The sequence below is a fragment of the Mytilus californianus genome, unplaced genomic scaffold, assembly GCF_021869535.1.
Source record: "Mytilus californianus isolate M0D057914Y unplaced genomic scaffold, xbMytCali1.0.p SCAF_5, whole genome shotgun sequence".
NCBI lineage: Eukaryota > Metazoa > Mollusca > Bivalvia > Mytilida > Mytilidae > Mytilus > Mytilus californianus.
Genome location: NW_026262701.1, coordinates 23,167,070 through 23,192,104, shown reverse-complemented (window position 1 = coordinate 23,192,104; position 25,035 = coordinate 23,167,070). Strand labels below are relative to the sequence as shown.

General features: G+C 30.7%; 1 protein-coding gene across 6 annotated transcripts in view; it reads left to right on the top strand.

Annotated features, from left to right (window-relative positions):
- Nucleotides 1–25,035, top strand: part of LOC127703040 (uncharacterized) — a 925,706-nt gene that overhangs the window by 389,854 nt on the left and 510,817 nt on the right. For 4 of the 6 annotated variants that reach the window (XM_052207424.1, XM_052207422.1, XM_052207423.1 and 1 more), the window contains exons 57-58: nt 9,939–9,965; nt 14,786–14,812. In XM_052207424.1, coding sequence (XP_052063384.1) covers nt 9,939–9,965; nt 14,786–14,812 — 54 coding nt within the window. The remainder of the gene's footprint in view (nt 1–9,938; nt 9,966–14,785; nt 14,813–25,035) is intronic. The other 2 variants (XM_052207427.1, XM_052207428.1) reach the window with 1 other exon arrangement.

The following is a 25,035-nucleotide window of genomic DNA, read 5'->3' as shown; positions in this document are numbered from 1 at the left end:
TGTTTGGGGTTTTGTTGTTTGCTTGCTGTCTCATTGATGTATACCCCCTGCATCTCCTTTTATTCATAACTGTCCCGTATTAAGATATGCCTGTTCACTACAAGACACACCCCTAAACGTAACATAGTAAAGTGAGTTTATGATTTAGTAACTTTTAACAAACACGTAAAATAAAACTAACGCATCAGCGTTTCAATGGTTTAATTAGATGACTTATATTTTATCTCTTTCGTTCAAATTATGGGAAGACCTTACAAAATTTAAAACATGGAGATCTTTATGCCAGTAGTTCTTTTATTTGCTATCAAATTTTCTTCTTTGCTATTCAATGATCATAATTATTTTATAAATTCCATTCTTACATCCCAACTTTGTCGATCTAAATTAAAATTATATATGTCCATTTCATAATAACCGAAAGAACTTGTATTAAGTTGGCAAAATCATGTAATTCCATTTTGAGGCTATAACAAAAAAAAGCCTAGATTCTTATCCCTATGCATCTGATATTTGGCTATATTCTTTCTTTTTGGTAACAGTTTTCAACCCACAAAATTAATGAAAAGTTAAATTGAAAGCCGAAAAAATGTCAATTTGTAGGGCATGGTTCTTTGAAATATCCAAACAGTTAAGGATGTATTCTTCTGACGTTTCAGTCTCGTTGAAATCTCGTTCTGGAATTATTTCCAAAACATGTGATACAAGTGGAAAATATCAATGAATTTAAAAAATGTTATAATCAAACTTAACTCTGTAAAAAAATTGTGAATTTACAATGAATTATTATAGTTTTTGAGTAATCAATTTTTCAAATTTTATTACCAATCAAGTCAGTCTTTTTAGCCAACATTTTGAGAAAATGGGTGAGGGGTACAAGAAATGATTTTACCTAAAACATGTACATCCCATATCACTTTTTTTCTTTTCAAATTTCTTAGATATGTATTTTTTCAATCATTTAAAACAAAGAAGTCGAAATAATATGCATTTTGTTCTTTAAGCAGAGAAAAATCACAAATTTACAAAATTGACAGCATGGTAAATTTGACTCAAAAAAGCATCAAAATATGATAAAACTTTCTTATATCAACACCTACCTTTAGTTTTTTAAGTTAAATTTATTCAGATTGATCCACTTCATCTTTATTGAAAGTATGAAAAAAAAGTTTAATTGTAAAACTGTGATTTTTTTCACGAAAATAGCCCAAAAATAGGTAAACATTGATGAAAAATGGGAAAATCATCAAAATTGGGTACTTTCAAAAGGCCGTAGCAAAAAAAGTGCACCACCATATGATTTTTTTTTTACAGTCATAGAAACCCAAAAATCAGGTTTAGAAAAAAAGTTTATTTCTAGAAATTTTTGGCTCCTCAGGGGTGTACATCCAAAATGTTCTCCTCGCTGTCGACTGACAAAACGGATGAAATCTAAAATAATGGCGAAGTAAGAATAATTGAACTTTACTGAAAATAATAATACTTATATGGGATTGATGGCATACGTGAACGTGAACATATTACATGTTACATCACAAAAATGATAAAAAAAAAGGAAAGAATTATTGTGCAGCCAATCTATTAATTCATGGCATATTGTTTAGTTGCTTGTGTAATGATTTTGATACGACGTTCAATTAATGAAGATATAAAATTGTAGAATACGATACTATTCAAGACTTCGACACTTCACTTCTGAGTTTTTACTACAAAAGAGTAGATATCTTTTTTTTTTAAGTATTTTGTTTCTATAATAAAACCTTCTTTAAGTTGAATATATTTCAGCAAATATCAAATATATTTCAGAAATCAGACTTTGATAGTATGGAAAAAGAATTTTTGCAATCAATAACATTTTACACTATGCAAATCGATAAAACTATAATCGTTTTACAAGCCGTTGACTGTATAACACTTAGGGTATTTTCAAGTACCTGCAAGTTAGTTTATTTCGACGTTTCACACATCAACGTCAATTATAACACTCTTTTTGATGACGTCAAATGCAGTAACGGTACATTTTGAAAATAAAATAACAATGTTTTTGTAATGTCAACTAAGTAATCATTTGTGTTTACAAAGTCAAATACATCAATAAAGGTATACTAGGTCAGGAATGTGTATTCAAAATGTACAGAAAATATGCATTTTACCTCGAAAAAATTAGGGTATTTCATTTCATTATGAAAGCTATTTGGGACTGAGAGGGTTAAAAAATTTAGACATGACTCAAGGCCTTGGATAATAAGATTAATTTCAAAGATGAATAATCTACAATAGTTAAGAGGTATGAGATATCAGTAGTGTCATAAATAACGTTTTCATCACTTCTGGTATTTGATACATTTATAAGGTCAAACAAAAATCATGTTCTTTTCTAATTTTGATTTAGTCTTATTTTTCTGATGCGGTCTTTTCGGAATGAATCAGACTTACTTATAGGTTTTTTGGTTGAAAATTTGCCCTTTGACGCTTTGTACATTTCAAAAATACATTTTACGGAACTGCGTTTTTATCGACGCTGCGGGTTTCCGGTAGAAAGTCGTAAACATGAAAAGCGTTGGAAATAGGTCTTTATATATTAATGATAAAATTTTTGATCATTCTTAAAAAAAATAAATCGTTTCTTTAATAAAAAAACATATTTCCTTAAATAAATCCACAAATAATATTTCAACATCTTAGACTAACTTGCGGATCGTAGTTTCGCAAGTTACATGCGCGGTGGTATTCAAATGACTTACCTTAAGTCATAAGGACTGCTCTAAGTTATCTTTTGAAAAGGTTAGGACTGCACCCATCTGTAGAAGTTAACAACTACGAGTCTCCGTACGGCCTTCAACAATGAGAAAAACCAATACCGCATAATAAGCTATAATAGGCCCTGAAATGTCAAAGGTATAAAAATTTAAACGACAAAACGAATTGCCTCAAGTATGTACAAAACAATGCAGAAAAACAAATATGATATATGGCAACAAACGACAACCAATGAATTACAGGGTCCTGGCTTGGGACAGGGACATACAGAATGTTGCGGGGTTAAATACATGTTTGTTGGCTCCAAACCGTTCCTCTAACCGGGAGCAGTGGTGTTACAACACGAAATAACAACAAACTATAAAAATCAGTTGAAAAGGACTTAAAGTCATCAGATCGATGCAAAGAACAAAAAACAAAAAAACAAAAACACAAACACAAAATACATAATACAAACCTGCAAATACTTAAAGTCACTGAAACTAGTTCCAAGCACATATCAACTAATGAAAAATTATGTTTCTAATACTAAAATATCAATCAGTTAACATCCAACTTCTAATGTATATGGTATTAAGACGTCATTTACAGTCAAAGAAAAAACACGCCCTCGTGCAATGCCTAAATATAGTGTAGCGTGTCAATGGAGAAAAGGGCAGAAACACAAATACACCGAAACCTCTAAATATATAAACCCAAACGAAAACCTAAACTACCTTACTCCCTATCTAGATCTAAAACGAAGGACAACAAACCTATTTTTCGAGAAGTGATTCCTATGTGTCTTAGGATCAAGCCTAAACTCCTATTCAATTATTTATAGTGAATGTTAAGGGTCTTCTTGGGACTGATATCACAAATATATACCAAACAATCAGAAGTTGCAAATACTTTATTTTGATATTATATATATTATAACCACACATAACAGTAGCAAATATTTGAGATCAAAATTACACAATGTAGTCAAGCTCAAGACCAATAAAAAGAACTTGCAAATTTATCAATACTAAGTACACTTTTAGTGAATTTCTAGACAGTTGCCTAGGGTATCTTTTAAGAGATTGATTCAAGTACTACATAAATACTCATAAAGAGTAAAACAATATCTGCTATGATGTTCTCTCGTTTGTTGAGAATACGAGCAGATTTAAGACAAAATATTAGATACTCATTTATCAAAAGTACATCAGACCTCACGGGACAAAATATTAGATATTCATGTATTAAAATGCCTCTTACCTCACACTAAGTATAGTGAGACTTAATTTAATAAATTATGATGTTCTATGAAATGAAGGGGCAAATTTTGTTGAGACAGTGTAATAGCTTTCACTGGCTAACAACTAGTGTCTAAAATTGTCCAAACTTGATTATTACAATATTTCGTTAACTGGTAGTTCAATGATTCAGTGAAAGCTTTGATATAAGTTTAAGTAGAGACTTTGTATTAGTTTCCTCTGACTAAAATCGTATGTCTCATCATTTGCCAAACTTGACTTATACAATAAAATGTGAAATTCAGTAAAGATAATAATATCAAATAAAATTCTATATACAATCCTTTGTTGAACCTGTGTTTAAGCTTCCTTTGACTAAAACGATTGTCTCAAATTTTGACCAAAAGAAATTGACAAAAGTTGGCAAGAATTATATGTCTGTTCATTATTGTTTACTAACAAATGTTCCTTTTTTCAAAACTATCAAATGTTTAATATCTTACTAACAAGTATTATATCTTTGACTAGCAATTACTTGTATATGTTGCTCTAATTCCAATTGATTGACTAATAAAGTTGTGTTTTTTTTCAAAAAGAATCTATGGAAATTTGTACTAGTTTCCTTTGCTAGTAATGTGCATTTTCATGTGTCTCACTGTCTGAAAACCCCACTTAAAACGCTCAATTTTTGTAAAAAGCCTTTGCTTTAAATTTACTGGATTCCTTACCAGTAACATAAATAAAATATATTTCTAAATTTAGTTGGATTATTGGGGTTACATTGGCTTTAAATTGTTCAATTACATGAAAACAAATAATCGGCCTCGGCACAGTGATTCGTCAAAAAGTATTAACAATGTACTTAATTTCTAAACAGGAAAAATATTTGTAACGTAATCTCTATGGTTTATGTTTTTCTAGATAGATGTAAACCATCATTATAAAAAAATAGTATTTCCATAATATTGCTAGTTTCCTCAAGTGTCTCCAAAATGTGGGTAGAATTTGCGTAAATCGTTTTTAAACAATTATGTATTCTTTAAATGTTCCTAGTTTTGAACGTCTTTGGCCAGAATGAAGTCAAACTCGCGTTTTGGGGTTTTAATAATTGTACTTAAAATCAGTGCAGTTTTTTGGCAGTTTTCGTGCAATTTTCAACCACGCAATTGCAAGTTTATCCAATAAACCAATGGAAATCATTAACGATTTGTCCCTCTTTGACCGCTATGAAATGTTTATTTTTATAAAATAATTGTACAAAATGACGCTTAAATAACTTCATATTTGTTGAAATGTTCGTTCCGTTATGTAGAATATAATAATCATCAAAATTATTTACGATAAGCTAAAAATAATCGTGACCTTCCGTAAATGTTAAACCAATCAAAACGCTTTAGTACCGTTATGAATATGGCGCATAACTATGCAAGGTGCTTGCCAGTCAACGAATTCATCGACAAATATGTAGTCGAACAAAATGTTCTGACTTAAAACTTGTAACTCCCTATACCAATATGACTTGAGGAAGCTTTACAAAAAAGTAAGTTCGTAAAAAATGTACATACGAGTGAAAAACATCACTCGTTCAATGAAAGTAATAATTACGGGGGTCGTCTCATAACAGCAAATAACAATTGCAATTTCAATATTTCCCAAAGTAAATGCTACAACATAATAAAAATGACTGGTATTATGGTATTATGATAATTAATCACCCAGTTCGTTTATAAGATTTTAGTTTTGGTCTACTAAATGTATACGATGTATTTGAATTACAGTTTGATTTAGAAGAAATACCGACATAGCTTGATAATACAATTAATTATCTAATTACTACCACAATTTTATAATAATAAGTATTGTTATTTTCATTGTTATGATACATGTTATATCAGTATTACAAACCTAATCTTGAACTCTATCCTATTTATGGAAATTTATAGAAATTTAAATGTGACGTCACATTGTGCGTCGATTTCTTCGGCTAACATATAATGCGTTGTTCGGCTGTGCCTTTTTTATGTGCTGATTTAGGTTGTTTTATGTATTCGTTTTTATTCTGTAGTTAGTCAACACATCGGTGTTAGCATGTATATCTATTATGTAGTTATTTTTATTTTACTGTTTGCAAAAGTATGAATTATTCTTAATCCTAAGGATTTTCTTATCCCAGGCATATAACCTGTGCTGTATTTGGCACAACTTTTTGAAACTTTTTGTCCTCAATGCTCTTCAAAATTGTTCTTGTTTTGGCTTTCGAACTTTTTTGATCTGAGCGTCACTGGTGGGTCTTATGTAGACAAAACGCGCGTCTGGCGTATTAAATTATAAGCCTTGTACCTTTTGATAGCTATTATTTGTGTGTGTCTATGTCCTGTATGTTCTCCCATTGATTTGTATTGTAGTCCTGTCATGTAATCTTGTCATTTTAATGTTATATTTAACATTGCCATAAAAGCGGGAGGTTTGGCTAGCCACAAAACCAGGTTCAATCCATCATTTTTTCTTAAAATGTCCTGTACCAAGTCAGGAAAATGGCCATTGTTATATTATAATTCGTTTCTGTGTGTGTTGCATTTTAGTGCTGAGTTTCTGTTGTGTCGTTGTTCTCCTCTTACATTTCATGTGTTTCTCTCAGTTTAAGTTTGTAACCCGGATTTGTTTTTTTCTCAATCGATTTATGAATTTCGAATAGAAGTATACTACTGTTGCCTTTATTTCAGTCATATGATGTTGAATAAAAATCATAAAAATAATCATGAACAGGCATGCACTGATTCCATCTTTATCTCAGTGAAATTTAGGAATGAATGGCATACAAATATAACTTTTTAGAATAGGAAGACATAGTTATAGTTAAATACAATTAACAACAAATTTGTACCCGTCACAATAGGTATCGACAGATTGTAAGACCGTGAGTGTACATATGTGTATAGCAATAATTTGTTGTTTGATGTTTATCTAAATCAATATTTATACAAAATAAAACTATATTCAAAGATCTAATTACAGTGTTGTATCGGCAATTTAACCTTTTAAAACAAGCTAATTTAAAGGATCGATAAGTTTACTCGTATCGTATCTAAATTTACTGGCTCGGTAAACAACATAATCGTAAAATTTAGAATGCGCTATCCCGTTTGTAATAAGTTGTCTATAAGTACAGCCAAACTTCCAAACCAAATCTTTGTATATATGAAAAAATCCTGACCAGTAAATGCTTTTAGTCACTTGAGGTAACCAAACTCCTTCACTTAGGCGAAGTGAACGTAATTAACTAATCCACAGATTTTTAAAAAAAATTTACATATGGATTCTGCTTGTAAAAATACACAAGAAAATAAAATTAAAAATCGTTTTTGTTTTCTAGATAAAAGCTTTTGAAATTAACAGCATGATACGCCAAAAATACAAAGGATATATAGGGAAAATCATAAAAAATCGGCAGATATTTTTACTTTAACAAGATTTTCTAATTCGTTGGTCCACAGAATTTAAAAAAAAATCGATATACGATTCTAAAATGAACGACGAATCCATTGGTGAAAGGAAAGTCCTTAGCAACCGTGCTAGTTTTCAATCTGTATCCTGTGGAAGTTTGATTTTTAGCGGAAAAAAATAAAAATATTCGGCGACGTTATTGATGTCTACTGTAACGTCACCACATCTTCTACTCTAGAACGCTATTATACCGTACAGTGTCTTAACAAAATCGTGAGTTTGTATAACCAATTTTTCTAATTTTTGCAATTTTTTAAGCGTTATCAATTTTTAAGGAAATAAACTGAAGAATTTTTTAGGATATTTCTGCTGCCAAAAAATAAGCTAATTGGCAAAAAAATTATAATGCAAGTGAAAGAAAATAACTGTAAAAACTTTAAAACTTTTCTTAATTAGACAGGGTTCCCCATCTTTTTGAAATGCTTGCATTTTCCTTATTTCTATGAACCAAATATCGAGTTTGAAATTGTCCCGGTTAACACAGCGTTGACAGAATGATTCTATACATATTTAAATAACCGGTTATAATATTGGGATCGCGTATACACGTCTTTTTTAAAAACTTATTTCTGCATGTTTGTTTTTAAAAAAAGTAAATAAAATCTGCATTTTTTCATCCTCACCAATTTCCTGTCTCGATCGCTTTCCCTTTTCTTTAACTACACCACAAAGAATGATATGATGTTTGCTGGAGTTTCTGTAACAAAGGAAATAATTTCTTGTACCATTATTTGTTAAATATCCACATGGACGACTCCCAAAAAAAAAGGACAACTGCATAGATCTGCAAATTGTCTTCAGAATTTTTATGACTGTAATAAGGTCAAAAGAAGAACCTGCAAATGAATTTCAGCAAATAAAACAGATTGGAGTTTTTGATATAACTTCCCGTCGCACAGATCATTCCCAGTGTTATGCCTTAGCATTGTGTATATTGTAATGTTATAGCATTGTGTAAAGTGTAATGCTAATGATATGCTATAAATGTACTGGTGTAATGCTATAAATGTACTGATGTAATGCTATAAGAATGTACCAAGGGCGATGTTATGAGAATGTATTCATCCAGCATGATGTTAAAAAAAATGTATATACCTTGTGTAATTTTATTAGAATGTACTTAGTGTAATGCAAGGAGACTGTTCAGTTTACCTAGTGTAGTGCCATACGAATTGTGCCTGTATATAATGCAAATGAATTGCCTTTTGTTAATATAAGGTGAAAATGAGTAGATGTGGTATGATTGCAAAAGAGACAACTATCTGCCACAGTTTTTAAAAGGTAGATCGGGTGTCATTTTTGTGAGCGTCCGTTCAGTTCATGTTGCAAAAATACTTTTTTGTTTTAAAAATATTTTGCCAAGTATCATTCAACATACAACAAATACATAAAACTTGAAATTTAAAGATTGAACTATCAAAAAATTTAGTGTCGTAAAGTACATTTAAAACTTTTGGGGATTTCTTCAAGAAAATAAGGCCCGTGACCCCTAATTTTTATTTAATATTCCAGAAGTATTAATGAAAAGTAATTCTCTCATCGAATTTTAGCCAATTCCCTCGTTTAATGTTTCCTCGATTACGAAAAAATTAAGTTTCCCTTATATAAACAATATAAAATGATCAAAAGTACGTTAATTTCAATGTTTTATTTCGAAAAAACAAGGTCCGTGATCCCCAGTTTTTATATTGAAATATAAAATAACATTGACCCAGAAGTCTTTTACAGAAATTTAAAACAAATCTATCGTCGAACATTTAGACATTCCAGCTACCTTAAATGAAGTGGACGTAAGCAATCATTATAGGCAACCATACAGCCTTCAACAATGAGAAAAATCCATACCGTATAGTCGGCTCTAAAAGTCCCCAACGTTGTATACATTATTTTTTTCACCCTCTCCACCTTCTACTCCTACCATATACTCTATTGCTTCATAAACTTCACTTGACAATTGGGAATGGTATTCACTACATTTGAATGATACAGAAATAAAAAAGGTTTGATATCAAAATGTTTTAAAATACACAAAAAGACAGATCTGGCAACAAAAAAGACTTTAATGCATATCAATTAAGAAAAAAATACCTTTATTTTGATACGTTCATCAACAAAAAAGAACATTAAGAAACCTATAACGTTAAAAGTTTTTACAATTTACCTTGGAATATGTGATATTTGAAATATTTCGTCCAGTATTTGGACGATAACTAACATATTCTTATTTCATGTTTTCATTTCAGTGAAAACGACTATATTGTACATGCATTAAAAAATTGAAATGAGAAAAAAAAAATAAATAGAAAATACATAAAAGTTTTGTTCAATTGTCAAGATACTTTTGTGATATTTTTTTAATATTAAAATGTGTAACATTACAGATTCATTGTTGAGCAAATTTATTTATATTTGTATAGATTATTTTTATAATCGCAATGATTCGATTCTTTATTTTAGGGGAAAATATAAAACCTAAACCAGAAGGTAAGATATATGTAGAGTATCAAAACAAATGTTTTACAAAAGGCCAGCTAACGTGTAGAGCGTTATGAACGAATAATCATTTGTTTAGTTTTTAAAAGAAATTACAGAATAAAAAAATTTTCCATATCACAATGTTTTAAAATACATAAGCAGACAGAATTAGCAACAAAGAAGACTTTAATGCATATCGATTAAGAAAAAAAAAAATACCAAATGCCTTGATTTATTACAAGTACATTTAATTTATTCAGTTTCAAGAATAAGGGAATGCTCTTGTAGAAATGCATTTCATTAACGAAAAAGAACATATTCTAAGTTCATGTTTTCATATCAGTGACTCATTTAAAATCTGAAAGAACCACAAGGTATGGTATCTTTTGATCAATCATAGTTTTCTAAGTTTTCTTGTAACAATGTGCTTTTTCCGTGTTTTATGTAACTCGGTTATTCAAATGAAGAGTAACAACGAAAAAAATGTCAACATAATTACATGTTTATTATAAACCTAAATGAAAACATCGTTATGCAATTGATGAATATAGCGTCACAGTACCCAAATTGCACCGAGTACACAAATTGCACACATTTAGCTAAAAAAGCAGCTGGAATCTTCCAAGTTTTCTTAGAGACTGAACAATTTGTATTTTAATGATTTGACATTATGCACGTCTTTCAACAAAGCTTAATATATCTAAATATACACAAAATGTTCACAGTATATATCAACAGATGAAGTATCCATGTAAAAAGTAACATCTGCGGAAACGACGTTAACAAAAAATCGATGTTTAAAAATGAGCAATTAAAATATTTTACAGGCATCCATTTCTTAAAAAATCAATAGTAAGCATGGACTATGGGTCACATTGTTCTAAATTCTTGGAAAACAAAACACCAGTTATTCGAATTTTACGGTTGAGGATTTAAGCATTGATTGAGTACTCCTCATTACAGAATCATGGAGGTGGGTCAACCCAATTTTTCTATGATTCAATATAGATTCAAAATTTAATTAATATCCTATGGCACGCCGTCTCGTCCAGCAAATGGATATATTAGTGTTTATGGAAAATGAGTAGCCTCTTAATAAGCTTGTCTCTTAATTTCGACCACTTAAGTCCCATAACACTGGAACAACAAATCTGTAATACTTAAAAGAATAGCAATAAAGGGCCATAAGTCGATAAAGGACGGAAAACATCAAGGCCAAAAAGAATGGACAAACCGAGAAAAAAATAGCCTACAAAACATGCACAGAAAAATAAAGATAGTGCAAAATAATCTTCAATAAAAATCACGGGTAAAAGCAGAACTATGAAGAGCAGCCCGTTTAAGCCAATCTGGTCCAAAGGGCAAATGTGATCTATTGGCTTCGCCGGGCTCCGTCGTCTGTTGTCGATCGTTAACCGCTAATAACGCATTTCCTATGTTGTACTTTAAATAAGCAGAAAGTTTTTGCCAGCGGATGTATCTACGGTTTCCTTGTATTTCACAGATTTAATACAATCAGCTTGTTCAGTGTCCGTACTTAATTCTAACTTTTACGCAATTAAGTGGTATCACGAACGTAATAATTATGGGGGTCGTCTCATAACAGCAAATAACAATTGCAATTTCAATATTTCCAAAAGTAAATGCTACAACATAATATAATGACTGGTATTATGGTTTTCAGTCATATGATGTTGAATAAAAATCATAAAAATAATCATGAACAGGCATGCACTGATTCCATCTTTTTCTCAGTGAAATTTAGGATTGAATGGCATACAAATATAACTTTTTAGAATAGGAAGACATAGTTATAGTTAAATACAATTAACAACAAATTTGTACCCGTTACAATAGGTATCGACAGATTGTAAGACCATGAGTGTACATATGTGTATAGCAATAATTTTTTGTTTGATTTTTATTTAAATCAATATTTATACAAAATAAAACAATATTCAAAGATCTAATTATAGTGTTGTATCGGTAACTTAACCTTTTAAAACAATTTAATTTAAAGGATCGATAAGTTTACCCGTATCGTATCTAAATTTACTGGCTCGGTAATCAACATAATCGTAAAATTTAGGATGTACTATCCCGTTTGTACTAAGTTGTCTATAAGTACAGCCAAACTTCCAAACTAAATCTTTGTATATATGAAAGAATCCTGACAAGTAAATGCTTTTAGTCACTTGAGGTAACCAAAATCCTTGACTTTAGGCAAAGTGTACGTAATTAACTAATCCACATTTTTTTTTTTTAGTTTTTACATATGGATTCTGCTTGTAAAAATACACCAGAAAATAAAATGAAAAAAAGGAGGTAACCGTTTTCGTTTTTTCGATACAAGCTGTTGAAATTAACAGCATGATACGCCAAAAATACAAAGAATATATAGGAAAATCATAAAAATCGGCAGATATTTTTACTGTAACAAAATTTTCTAATTCGTTGGTCCACAGAATTTAAAAAAAAAATCGATATACGATTCTTAAATGAACGAATCCATTGGTGCAAAGAAATACCTTAGCAACCGTGCTAGTTTTCAATCTATATCCTGTGGAAGTTTAATTTTTAGCGGAAAAAATAAAAATATATTCGGCGACGTTATTGATGTCTACTGTTACGTCACCACATCTTCTATTTTTTTAATTTTTAGGATATTTCTGCTGCCAAACAAAAAAGCAAGTTGGTAAAATAAATATAATGCAAGTGAAAGAAAGTTACTGTAAAGACTTTAACACTTTTCTAAATTAGACAGGGTTCCAAATCTTTTTGAAATGCTTGCGTTTTCCTTATTTCTATGAATCTAATATCGAGTTTGAAATTGTCCCGATTAACACAGCGTTGACCGAATGATTCTATACATATTTAAATAACCGGTTATAATATTGGGATCGCGTATACACGTCTTTTTTTAAATCCTAATTCTGCATGTTTGTATTTTAAAAAAGTAAATATAATTTTCTGCATCTTTTCATCCTCACCAATTTCCTGTCTCGATCGCTTTCCCTTTTCTTTAACTACACCACAAAGAATGATATGATGTTTGCTGGAGTTTCTGTAACAAAGGAAATACTTTCTTGTACCATTATTTGTTAAATATACACATGGACGACTACCAAAAAATAAGAAAACTGCATCTTCTGTTGTCTTGAGAATTTTTATGGCTGTAACAAGGTCAAAAGAAGAACCCGAAAATGAAGTTCAGCAAATAAAACAGATCGGAGTTTTTGATATAACTTTCCGTAGCTCAGATAATTCCCAGTGTTATGCCTTAGCATTGTGTATATTGCAATGTTATAGCATTATGTAAAGTGTAATGCTAAAGATATGCTATAAATGTACTGGTGTAATACTATAAATTTAACGCTATAAGAATGTACCAAGGGCGATGTTATGAGAATGTATTCATCCAGTATGATGCTAAAAAAAATGTATATACCTTGTGTAATTTTATAAGAATTTTATTAGAATATACCTAGTGTAATGCAAGGTGACTGTGCAGTTTACCTAGTGTAGTGCCATACGAATTTTGCCTGTATATAATGCAAATGAATTGCTTGTTTGTTAACATAAGATAAAAATGAGTAAATTGCAAATGAGACAACTATCTGCCACAGTTTAAGGTAGATCGGATGTCATTTTTGTGAGCGTCCGTTCTGTTCATGTTGCAAAAATGCTTTTTTGTTTTAGAAATAATTTGCCAAGTATCATTCAATAAACGACAAAATAACTAAAAATTGAAATTTAAAGATTGAACTATCAAAAAATTAAGTGTCGTAAAGTATATTTAAAACTTTTGGGGATTTTTTCAAGAAAATAAAACCCGTGACCCCTTATTTTTATTTTATATTTCAGAAGTATTAATGAAAAGTAATTCTCTCATCGAATTTTAGCCAATTCTATCGTTTAATGTTTCTTCGATAAAGAAAAATTAAGCTTCCCTTAAACAAACAATATACAATAACCAAAATTTCGTTAATTTCAATGTATTATTTCGAAAAAACAAGGTCCTTGATCCCCAGTTTTTATATTGAAATTTGAAATTACATTGACCCAGAAGTCTTTTACAGAAATTTGAGACAAATCTATCGTCAAACATTTAGACATTCCAGCTACCTTAAATAAAGTGGACGTAAGCAATCATTATAGGCAACCATACGGCCTTCAACAATGAGAAAAAATCATACCGTATAGTCGGCTATCAAAGACCCCAACGTTGTATACATTATTTTTTTCACGCTCTCCCCCTTCTTCCCGTTACCATTTACTCTATTCTATCGTAATCTTTAATTGACAATTGGGAAGAAAATTCCACTTCAAAATGGTATTCACTACATCTGAATAATACAGAAAAAAAAAAGGTTCGATATCTAAATGTTTTAAAATACATAAAAAGACAGATCTAGCAACAAAGAAGACTTATAATGCATATGAAATAAGAAAAAAAATACCTTTATTTTGATACGTTCATCAACGAAAAAGAACACTAAGAAACCTATAACGTTAAAAGTTTTTACAATTTACCTTGGACAATGTGATATTTGAAATATTGCGTCCAGTATTTGGACGATAACTAACATATTCTTAGTTAATTTTTTCATTTCAGTGAAAACTAGTATATTGTACATGCGTTAAAAAATTGAAATGAGCAAAAAGAAATAAATAGAAAATACATAAAAATTTTGTTCCATTGTCAAGATACTTTTGTAATATTTTTTTAATATTAGAATGTGTAACATTACAGATTCATTGTTGAGCAAATTTATTTATATTGGTATAGATTATTTTTATAATCGCAATGATTCTCTACTTTATTTCAGAGGAAAATAAAAACCCTAAACCAGAAGGTAAGATATATGTAGTTATCAAAACAAATGTGTTTTTTAAAGGCCAGCTAACGTGTAGAGCGTTATGAACAAGAAATTATTTTTTAATGTGTTAAAAGAAATTACAGAATAAAAAAAGGTTCGATATCAAAATGTTTTAAAATACATAATCAGACAGAAGTAGCAACAAAGAAGACTTTAATGCATATTGATTAAGAAAAAAATATATTTACCAAATGCCTTTATTTATTACTAGTAAATTTAGTTTATTCAGTTTCAAGAATAAGGGGAATGCTCTTGTAGAAATGCATTTTTGATACGTTCATCAACGAAAAAGAACATTAAGAAAGTTTTTTCAATGAACCTTGGAATATGTTATGTTTGACATATTGCGTTCATGTGTTCATATCAGTGACTCATGTAAAATCTGAAAAACCACAAGGTATGATATCTTTTGATCAATCAAAGATTTCAAGGTTTTCTTTTAACAATGTGCTTTTTCAATTTTTTTTGTAACTCGGTTATTCAAATGAAGCGTAACAACGACAAAAATGTCAACATAAGTACATGTTTATTATAAAACTGAATGAAAAAATCGTTATCCAATTGATGAATATAGCGTCACAGTACCCAAATTGCACCGAGTACACAAATTGCACACATTTAGCTAAAAAAGCAGCTGGAATCTTCCAAGTTTACTTAGAGACTGAACAATTTGTATTTTAATGATTTAACATTATGCACGTCTTTCAACAAAGCTTAATATATCTAAATATACACAAAATGTTCACAGTATATATCAACAGATGAAGTATCCAATGTAAAAAGTAACATCTGCGGAAACGAGGTTAACAAAATTTTTTAAAAATGAGCAATTAAAATATTTTACAGGCATCATTTCTTAAAAATTTCAATAGTAAGCATAGACTATTGTCACATTGTTCTAAATACTTGGAAAACAAAACACCAGTTATTCGATGTTTACGGTTGTGGATTTAAGCATTGATTGAGTACGCCTCATTACAGAATCATGGAGGTGGGTCAACCCAATTTTCTATGATTCAATATAGATTCAAAATTAAATTGATATCCTATGGCACGCCGTCTCGTCAAGCAGTTGGATATATTAGTGTTTATGGAAATGGGTGGCATCTTAATAAGCATGTCTTTTAATTTCGACCACTTAAGTCCCATAACTCTGGAACAACAAATCTATAAAATTTAAAAGAATAGACATAAAGGGCCATAAGTCGATGAAGGACGAAAAACATCAAGGCCAAAAAGAATGGACAAACCGAGAAAAAAATAGCCTACAAAACATGCACAGAAAAATAAAGATAATGCAAAATAATCTTCAACAAAAGTCACGGGTAAAAGAAGAACTATGAAGAGCAGCCCGTTTAAGCCAATCTGATCCAAAGGGCAAATGTGATCTATTGGCTTCGCCGGGCTTCGTCGTCTGTTGTCGATCGTTAACCGCTAATAACGCATTTCCTATGTTGTACTTTAAATAAGCCTCAAGCAAATTGGTAAGAAACAGACGTCTCCTTTCTATTAAATGATTAATGAATTTCTGTAGTCGCACTATCTGTGACGTAAATGAATAGTAGACTAATGTAGGGTTCTGGATAGTTTTATTATAATGAAGCATCGAACGAAACCCTGTAATATAATATCACATTTAATAACAACATATATAAACTTATTGTTTTAAAACATGTATTATATCAATCTGATAAATTTACGTAATGTGTGTACTTACAAATATTAACCAATTAACTGTAAAATACGTCACAGTTTAAGAAATTAACAAAATGTACAATTAAATCTTATCTAATCAAAATATTACTTCCTAGGACATTCGAAACAGAATTTAACTTGTCAAAAGAGCAAAATAGAAATATAGTTTCTCATTTAGCAATAACATTATAACATACCAATAAGCCGATAAAACTATAAACAAACAGTTTAAGCAAGATATGCATTAGTAAAGCAAATAGCAAAAAGCAGTTAACTAATAAAGCTAAGCTAAGCTAAACAAAGCAAAATAACTAAGCTAATAAAATAATAAGCAACTACAACTGAAACACTCATTCTTACCTCGTATGAGGAACAAAGGTTATGCCTCAACGTATAACTACGTCACACGCAGAACTGTCATAAAACCTGTATAACAAATACTAAATCATAGTTACTATGCACAGAATTATATAGTACTTAAAATATATCAATCGGACACAAAAATGTTATAAAGACTCTGAAAAAGTATTTACCAAGTTAACATTTTACTCATTTACTCTCAAACTCATTCTGCTCAAATATTCGCCATTCATTACGTTTATCTTTACACTTATTTATTACCAGGCTTAAATTATGTAACATAAATGTAAAATAATAATGTGCCTGTGATAAAAGTTACGTTAACCTTTTAAATAATTTACAACATTCATTCGCCAATCACACGATACACATTCTTACTACGAAGTCATGCCAAAATAGAAATAGAAAGTTACTCGTGCGTGAAATACTGAATAATCCGGTAATGAAATTACGATGAAAATAAGATATAGACAGAATATCTAAAGAGATAAGTAAGCAAACTGACCTGAAATAATCGTGGAAATTCTCCAATACAAATAATACAAAGTATGAGACTAAAGAAAATATATGAAACGTCTGTTCGGTTTGAACATAAATCCACAATTAACTATAGACTTCAATAGAAAAAAAACCGCCAAAAGACATATGACCAATGAAATAATAGAAAGTGTGCGGTCAAATCAAGCGTAAAAACAATGACCATCAAAATGGAAGAAGTGAGTAACAATCAAGACGAAACTAGTCAAACGTCAAAGTCCGTGAATATAAAGTACAAATGGTACAACTCATAATTAATTATAGTCCGTAATTAATCTATTTGAAAACGAAAACATAAATAAGAATTAGAAATAAAATCATCTTTATTTTAAAGTAAATTCAAATAAGAAATAAAATACTAATTACAAAATCATATCAATATTTATTCAATCATGAATACATACACGCTAGCACATTTCCACTTATGTCTTTTAGACAAAAAACGTTGAAAAATTGCATGTTATTTACCCTTTGGCATACTTTTCACATTTTCCGCTCTAAAGTTAGCGAAGGGAGATAACTACAAAATACATAGAAACAATAACCCTTTTAAAATTGCAAACTTGAAACCAGTTGTTTCCAGTATTTCAAAGCAAGAATTTAACTAAGTGACTATCGGCATCTTTGTATAGACAAGGAAATGCTCATCAAAATCTTTAAGCATGACAAGATAAATGTCGCATTAAAACGTATATTTTTGTTTGGTAACCAGGTCCGATCAGTCAGTTACAAAATGTATGTAATTGGATAAAATATTAATGGAGAATTGTGTCATTGTTCCACTTATCCGTGTCATTTGAAATTTCCATAAGTATGAATTACTTATGCATAATTATTTAAATGTTTCTTCAATAATTTTTGTTTATTAAAAATTTATAATAACAATTCAACGCAACTCTGAAACACTGAATCAGTAAAATTTGAAAACATAATTGGTTTATTAATTGTATAAAAGGAGATGGGATGTTCATAAAGAGAGTCAGCTTTGTATTTATCGCTATTTTACTCATAATTTGATTGCTAAAACGAGTACATTCAACAATGATCATAACTTTGTCATCAAGTATATACTATGTAAACTTTTTTATTATTCATTTTGAAATGAGTTATTCAAGTAATTTAACACCAACCATGCGTAGATTTTTTTTTTATTCTGAAATTTAAAAAAATAAGTACTGAATTTAAATGTAAGACGTTAGATTTGAGGTAAACTGTATTTTGAATTTACATTGTATCATAGGTCAAATTTATTTGTTCAGTGTATGTTCACTGGTGTTAATATGTCCTTTGATTGAGTTAAGCTATTTCAGTTGATATTTTATAGTGTGTCTTTCTATGTTGTGATGTTACACTATTGTTTCAGAAAAAGGGTGAAGGTTTGGTACCATTAAAACGTTTAAACCCGCCGCATGCGTTTGCATCTGTCCTAAGTTAGGAATCTGATGTTCAGTAGTTGTCGTTTGTTGATGTGGTTCATAAGTGTTTCTCGTTTCTCGTTTCTCGTTTTTTATATAGATTAGACCGTTGGTTTTCCCGTTTGAATGGTTTTACACTAGTAATTTTTGGGGCCCTTTATAGCTTGCTGTTCTGTGTGAGCCAAGGCTCCGTGTTGAAGACCGTACTTTGACCTATAATGGTTTACTTTTATAAATTTTGACTTCGATGGAGAGTTGTCTCATTGGCACTCATACCACATCTTCTTATATCTATAAATCAGTATAACGAAAGGAATATTTCAAAAGGAACTAAAGTGAGGAGAAATGTCTTAAGATTTTTAAAAAGCAAACCAGTATCCGAGTATTTAAAGTGATCCCGAGTGCTCAGTCTTCCGAGTGAGTACTCGTTGCCATCCCCACCTCCCACCATCTCCAAAAAAAAAGGGATCTCTGCAAAACCAAAAGGTATGATACTAGTTACTATCATAGATTCATATATTTCACTTCTGCCATTTTGTATTGAAAACGACGATATTGTGCAAGCGTTTCCAAAAATTAAAGTGATCAGGAAGAAATAAATATAAAATCCATAAGAAGACAGAATTAACAAAAATGAAGAGTATAGTGTACATCGATTAAGATAAGGCATGTTCTGTACCAAATCTCTAAATTTGTTACAAGTAAAATTCATTTATTTTGTTACAAGAATTATGAAACTATCATACAAGTGAGAGGTTTAGCTAGCTATAAAACTTGGTTTAATTCACCATTGTCTACATAGGGAAATGCCTGTACCAAGTCAGGAATATGACAGTTGTTTTCCATTCGTTTGATGTGTTTGAGCTTTTGATTTTGCCATTTTATAAGGGACTTTCTGATTTGAATTTTCCTTGGAGTTCGGTATTTTTGTTATTATACTTTTTTTCGCATGTGTTGAGAAATTAATTGAGCCCGATATACATAGATATAATTCCATCCAAATATTTATTTGTTAGTAAGCGTGCGTAAGATTCAAGTCAACGCTTCTCGTCAGTGCAATTTGGGTACTGTGACGTTATATTCATCAATTGCATAACGACTTTTTCATTAGTTGTTAAAAATACATGTAATTATATTGACATTTTTGTAATTGTTACGCTTAATGTGTATAACCAAGTAATAGAAAACATGGAAAAAGCACATTGTTACAAGAAAACTTAGAAACCTGTGATTGGTTCAAAGATTTTATACCTTGAGGTCCCTGAAATGAAAACATGAATTAAGAATATGTTACTTATCGTTCAAATACTAGACGCAATATTTCAAATTAACATATCCTAAGAATTTAAAAAAAATCTTTTAACGTTATAGGTAAAAGTGTTTTTCTTTTTCTTTGATATGTGTTGCATTGAGTACAAAAATTGCACCCAATACCAAAAATAGCAGCAGCAATCTTACAAGGTTTTTTTTAGAAACTTAACAATTTGTATTTTTTTTATGATTTGACATTAAGGCGAAGTGTACGTAATTGCACGCCTCTAGCGGAATTCAGGATAAAAAACGTGCGTCGTTAGTTACGCGGGTTATCTCCCCTACTCCAAGAAAGGAAAAATGGGCACATGAAAGAGAAATGACTTCGTGCGGTCTATCATGAATTCAAACAAGTATTCATGTGCTATCTCAATGAAATAATTCGAATGACTCCAATCAGAAATCTGAGTATCCTATTGTGAGTTAGTCTGACTCTATTACCACTGTTTTTGTTTTAGACACGCAGGAGCAGGTACACAATACGACTCGTGTTTATTTCAACAGAAGGTAAAAACGCCTAAACAACAAAATTATAACCAAATAAAAAATAAACCAGTGACAATTCTGCTTCTATTCGTATCAAATTCATTAAAATCAAACCAGAATTAACCCCACAATAGTTTTTGAAAAACCATAGTTTTGAATGAAATGCACAGTGTACTGTAGATCCTGTAGCGTAAAATTGTAGGTAACGAATAATTATATTGCATGTGAATTTGTGTCTTGAACAAGAAAGACGTTGGCATGTCCGTTTTTATGCAATTGAAAATTTTATGATGTTTTATATTTCATTATTTATGTAAAAAGTATAAAAGATACTAAGGGATAATCGACCACTAGTACAACATTTATAAGCCGAAGAAAAAGCCAACAGCAAAAAAAAAAACCCATCAGATTCCGTCCACAAAACATTACACACTCAGAAACTAAGAAAATCTATGTCATCCAAAGTCTCAGTTTTCAAGGTGCAGAAAATAAACAGGTGTCTTCTATTCCGTCCGCAATTTTAAGGGAAAGTAAAATCTAAATTTAGAACCATGGTTGAAACTGAAACTACACATGTATGATAAAAATAGAACCAGCTATTTTTTCTTAATCAAATTCCGATTTCGAAGGGATAGCGAAATTTGTTCTCTTTTGTTGTGCTTTTGTGTATCATTCAGCAGTAGTATAAGGTAGGGGAAGAAGGGGTAGGGGTGAAGAATAATAGTTCTACAATGTCTGGGCTTTTTATAACCCGGCGACTATATACGGTATGGATTTTCTCATTGTTGAAGGCCGCATGATTGCCTATAATAATTGCTTACATCCACATCCTTTAAGGTAGCTGGGGTGTCTAAATGTTGGACGATAGATTTTTCTTAAACTTCTGTAAGACTTCTGTGTCAATGTAATTTTTAATTTCAATATAAAAACTGGGGATCACGGACCTTGTTTTTTCGTTATTTTATATTGTTGATATAGGGGAAACTTAAGTTTTCCTTATTGCAGAAACATTAAACGATAGAATTGGCTAAAATTCGATGAGAAAATTGCTTTTCATTAATAACTCCGAAATATCAAATAAAAATAAGGGGTCACGGGCCTTATTTTCTTGAAAAAATCCCCAAAAATTTTAAATATACTTTACGACACTTAATTTCTTGATAGTTCAATCTTTAAACTTCAAGTTTTAGGTATTTTGTTGTATATTAAATGATACTTGGTAAAATATTTTTAAAACAAAAAAGTTTTTGCAATTAACATGATCAGAACGGACGCTCAGAAAAAGACACCCGATCTACCTTAAACGTGGCAGATAGTTGTCTCATTTGCAATCATACCACAGCTCCTTATGTTCATATTATATTAACAAAACTGCAATTCATTTGCATTATATACAGGAACAATTTGTATGGCACTATACTAGGTAAACTCGTATAGCATCGCTCTTGGTACATTCTTATAGCATTACACCAGTACATTAATTTATAGCATATCACTATGCACAAAGCTTTAGCATTACACAATACACAATGCTATAGCATTATACACAATATACGCAATGCTAAGGCTAACACTGGGAATGATCTGTGCTACGTGAAGTTAAAACTCCGATCTGTTTTACTTTGCTAAAATTCATATGCGGGTTCTTCTTTTGACCTTATTACAGTCATAAAAATTCTCAAGATAATATGCAGATGCAGTTTTCTTATTTTTTAGGAGTCGTGCATGTGGATATTAAACAAATTATGGAACAAAAAATTATTTCCTTTTTTACTTAAAATCTCCAGCAAACATTAAATAATGCTTTGTCGTGTAGTTAAAGAAAAGGGAAAGCGATCGAGACAGGAAATTTTTTAAATAAAATTGCAGGGTTGTGTCACGTGCACGCGTGTGAACCTGACACAAAATGGGCTTTGTGCGCAATCCCTCGAATAGCGCCGGAAATGGTGAGGATGAAAAGATGCAGCAAATTATATTCACTTTTTTAAAATACAAACATGCAGAAATAAGATTTTAAAAAAGACGTGTATACGCGATCCCAATATTATAACCGATTATTTAAATACGTATAGAATCATTCTGTCAACGCTGTGTTTACTGGGACAATTTTAAACTTGATATTTGATTCATAATTATTAGAACATTACAATATAAAAAAAGAACATGTGGCATGATTGCCAATAAGACAACTCTACACAAGAGTCCAAATGACACAGAAATTAACGCTTGAGCATTTGCAATAATTAGGAAAATGGGTTATACACACTCACGATTTTGTTACGACACTGTACGGTATAATAGCGTTATAGAGTAGAAATTGTGATGACGTTACAGAGGACATCAATAACGTCGCCGATTGTTTTTATTCTTTCCGCTAGAAATCAAACTTCCACAGGATATAGCTTGAAAACTAGCACGGTTGCTAAGGACTTTCTTTGCACCAATTTGTTCGTCGTTCATTTTTGAATCGCATATCGATTTTTAAAAAAATTCTGTGGAGCAACGAATTAGAAAATCTTGATAAAGTAAAAATATCTGCCGATTTTTATGATTTTCCCTATATATCCTTTGTATTTTTGGCTTATCATGCTGTTAATTTCAACAGCTTGTATCTGAAAAACGAAAACGGTTACCCCCTTTTTTTATTTTATTGTGTGATGTGTTTTTACAAGCAGAATCCACATGTAAAATTTAAAAAAATTCTGTGGAGTAGTTAATTACGTACACTTCGCCTTAAGCACGTCTTTCGACATAGCTAAATACATTTAAATATACACAAAACATCCACAGTTTATATCAGCAGATAAAGTATCCACTGGAAAAGGTAAAATCTACTGAAAAATCGCGCTACGACGTCCACAAAATATCAACTTGAGCAATTCAAATATGTTACAGGCATCCATTTCTTCTTGCCCAAAGGGTAGACATTTCCTGCACTACATGTGGCACCCATCGTGTTGCTCATGTAAGTACAAACCCATTGATAAGTCTTATTCGGTAGGTCTCATTCTGTGAAAAGAAGATGGAATAATGATTACGACAATCGAAACATATCCGTCGTCATCTGTGAAACAAATATTTAATGACGATCAACCAACTCTTCTATCAACTTCAACAATTAGAACTCTTGATTGAATAGCTACCTTTTAAGCAACAACCCTCTATCAAGGAAATTATGATTGAAAATGCAAACTCTCGAATATTGTATCTACTGGAAGATTTATATCCATATGTTAATTTGTAAATGTTTGTCAATTTTCCTACAGGATATAACTATGCCCTTGGAAAAAAAGCAGCACAGAGTTCAACAGCGCATTCAAAATATGCTGCTTCAAAAGCAGTTGATGGAAAGGAAAGCACGTTTACACACACAAATAACGAAAACAATGCATATTGGAGTGTTGATTTGGGAAAAACAGTCAATGTAACACAGATCAATATTATTAACAGAAAAAATTGCTGTGGTAAGGAGTCAGAAAAATATATTTGTGATAAGATTCCAAATAATTTCACGTGAGTTTGGTAAGAGTGTTGACTTTTGAGATTTTTAAAAGCAACACTATTTTAGACATTTCTTTATATGACAATAGGTAAATCATCAAACTACAGATGTATTATCTAAATTGATGTTTAGTACTTTTTATGATCTTCAGAAAAAATCTTAACATTATATCATATAATAACAAAGTGTTGATTCATCGAAAATGACACCTTCAAACAAATTAAAACCATTTACAGAAACTTTGACTGTCGAAAGAAGTCAAATGCTATAAAGTGATAAGATGCACACAGATTTTGTCAGGATATTAATAATTAAATACAATACTGTCTTGGAATAAAAATTTCCTAACTGAGCCCTTGTGATAACTTTGCTTGGAAAAATAGTCACATTTAATGAAAGTACGATCTATTTTGTTTTTAATGTCACTCTGTCTAATGTCAAGAACAAAGAAACTAAAAAAAGACTGAAATTTGAAAAGCCGTTTCATGGGCTAATAAAGGTGTCAGACCACCAATGTAAAATCTCTATCTATTCAACCAAATTTTCCAATTTTAACAGCTTTTTAAATATTTTACCTTAAATTTAACTTCATAGAAGGTACATCCTGAATTGTATCAACATTCTACATGCCAATGTTTAACCAATGTTTAAAGTCTGGTAATGAAATACTACTGTTTGGAAGTCAAGTACTTCTAAAAATCACTCCTGGTTTTCTGGAAATCTTAGATATAAATAAGAAGATGTGTGTATACTATGGAGCGCATTAATCTTCAATTTTTAATGCAAACTCATGGTATGTCCAGTGCACGATGTAGTGACGATATCGCCGATATTGTCAACTTCGTTCATGATTTTATACCTGCTCGCAACATTGTCTACATAGTCACCTTTTC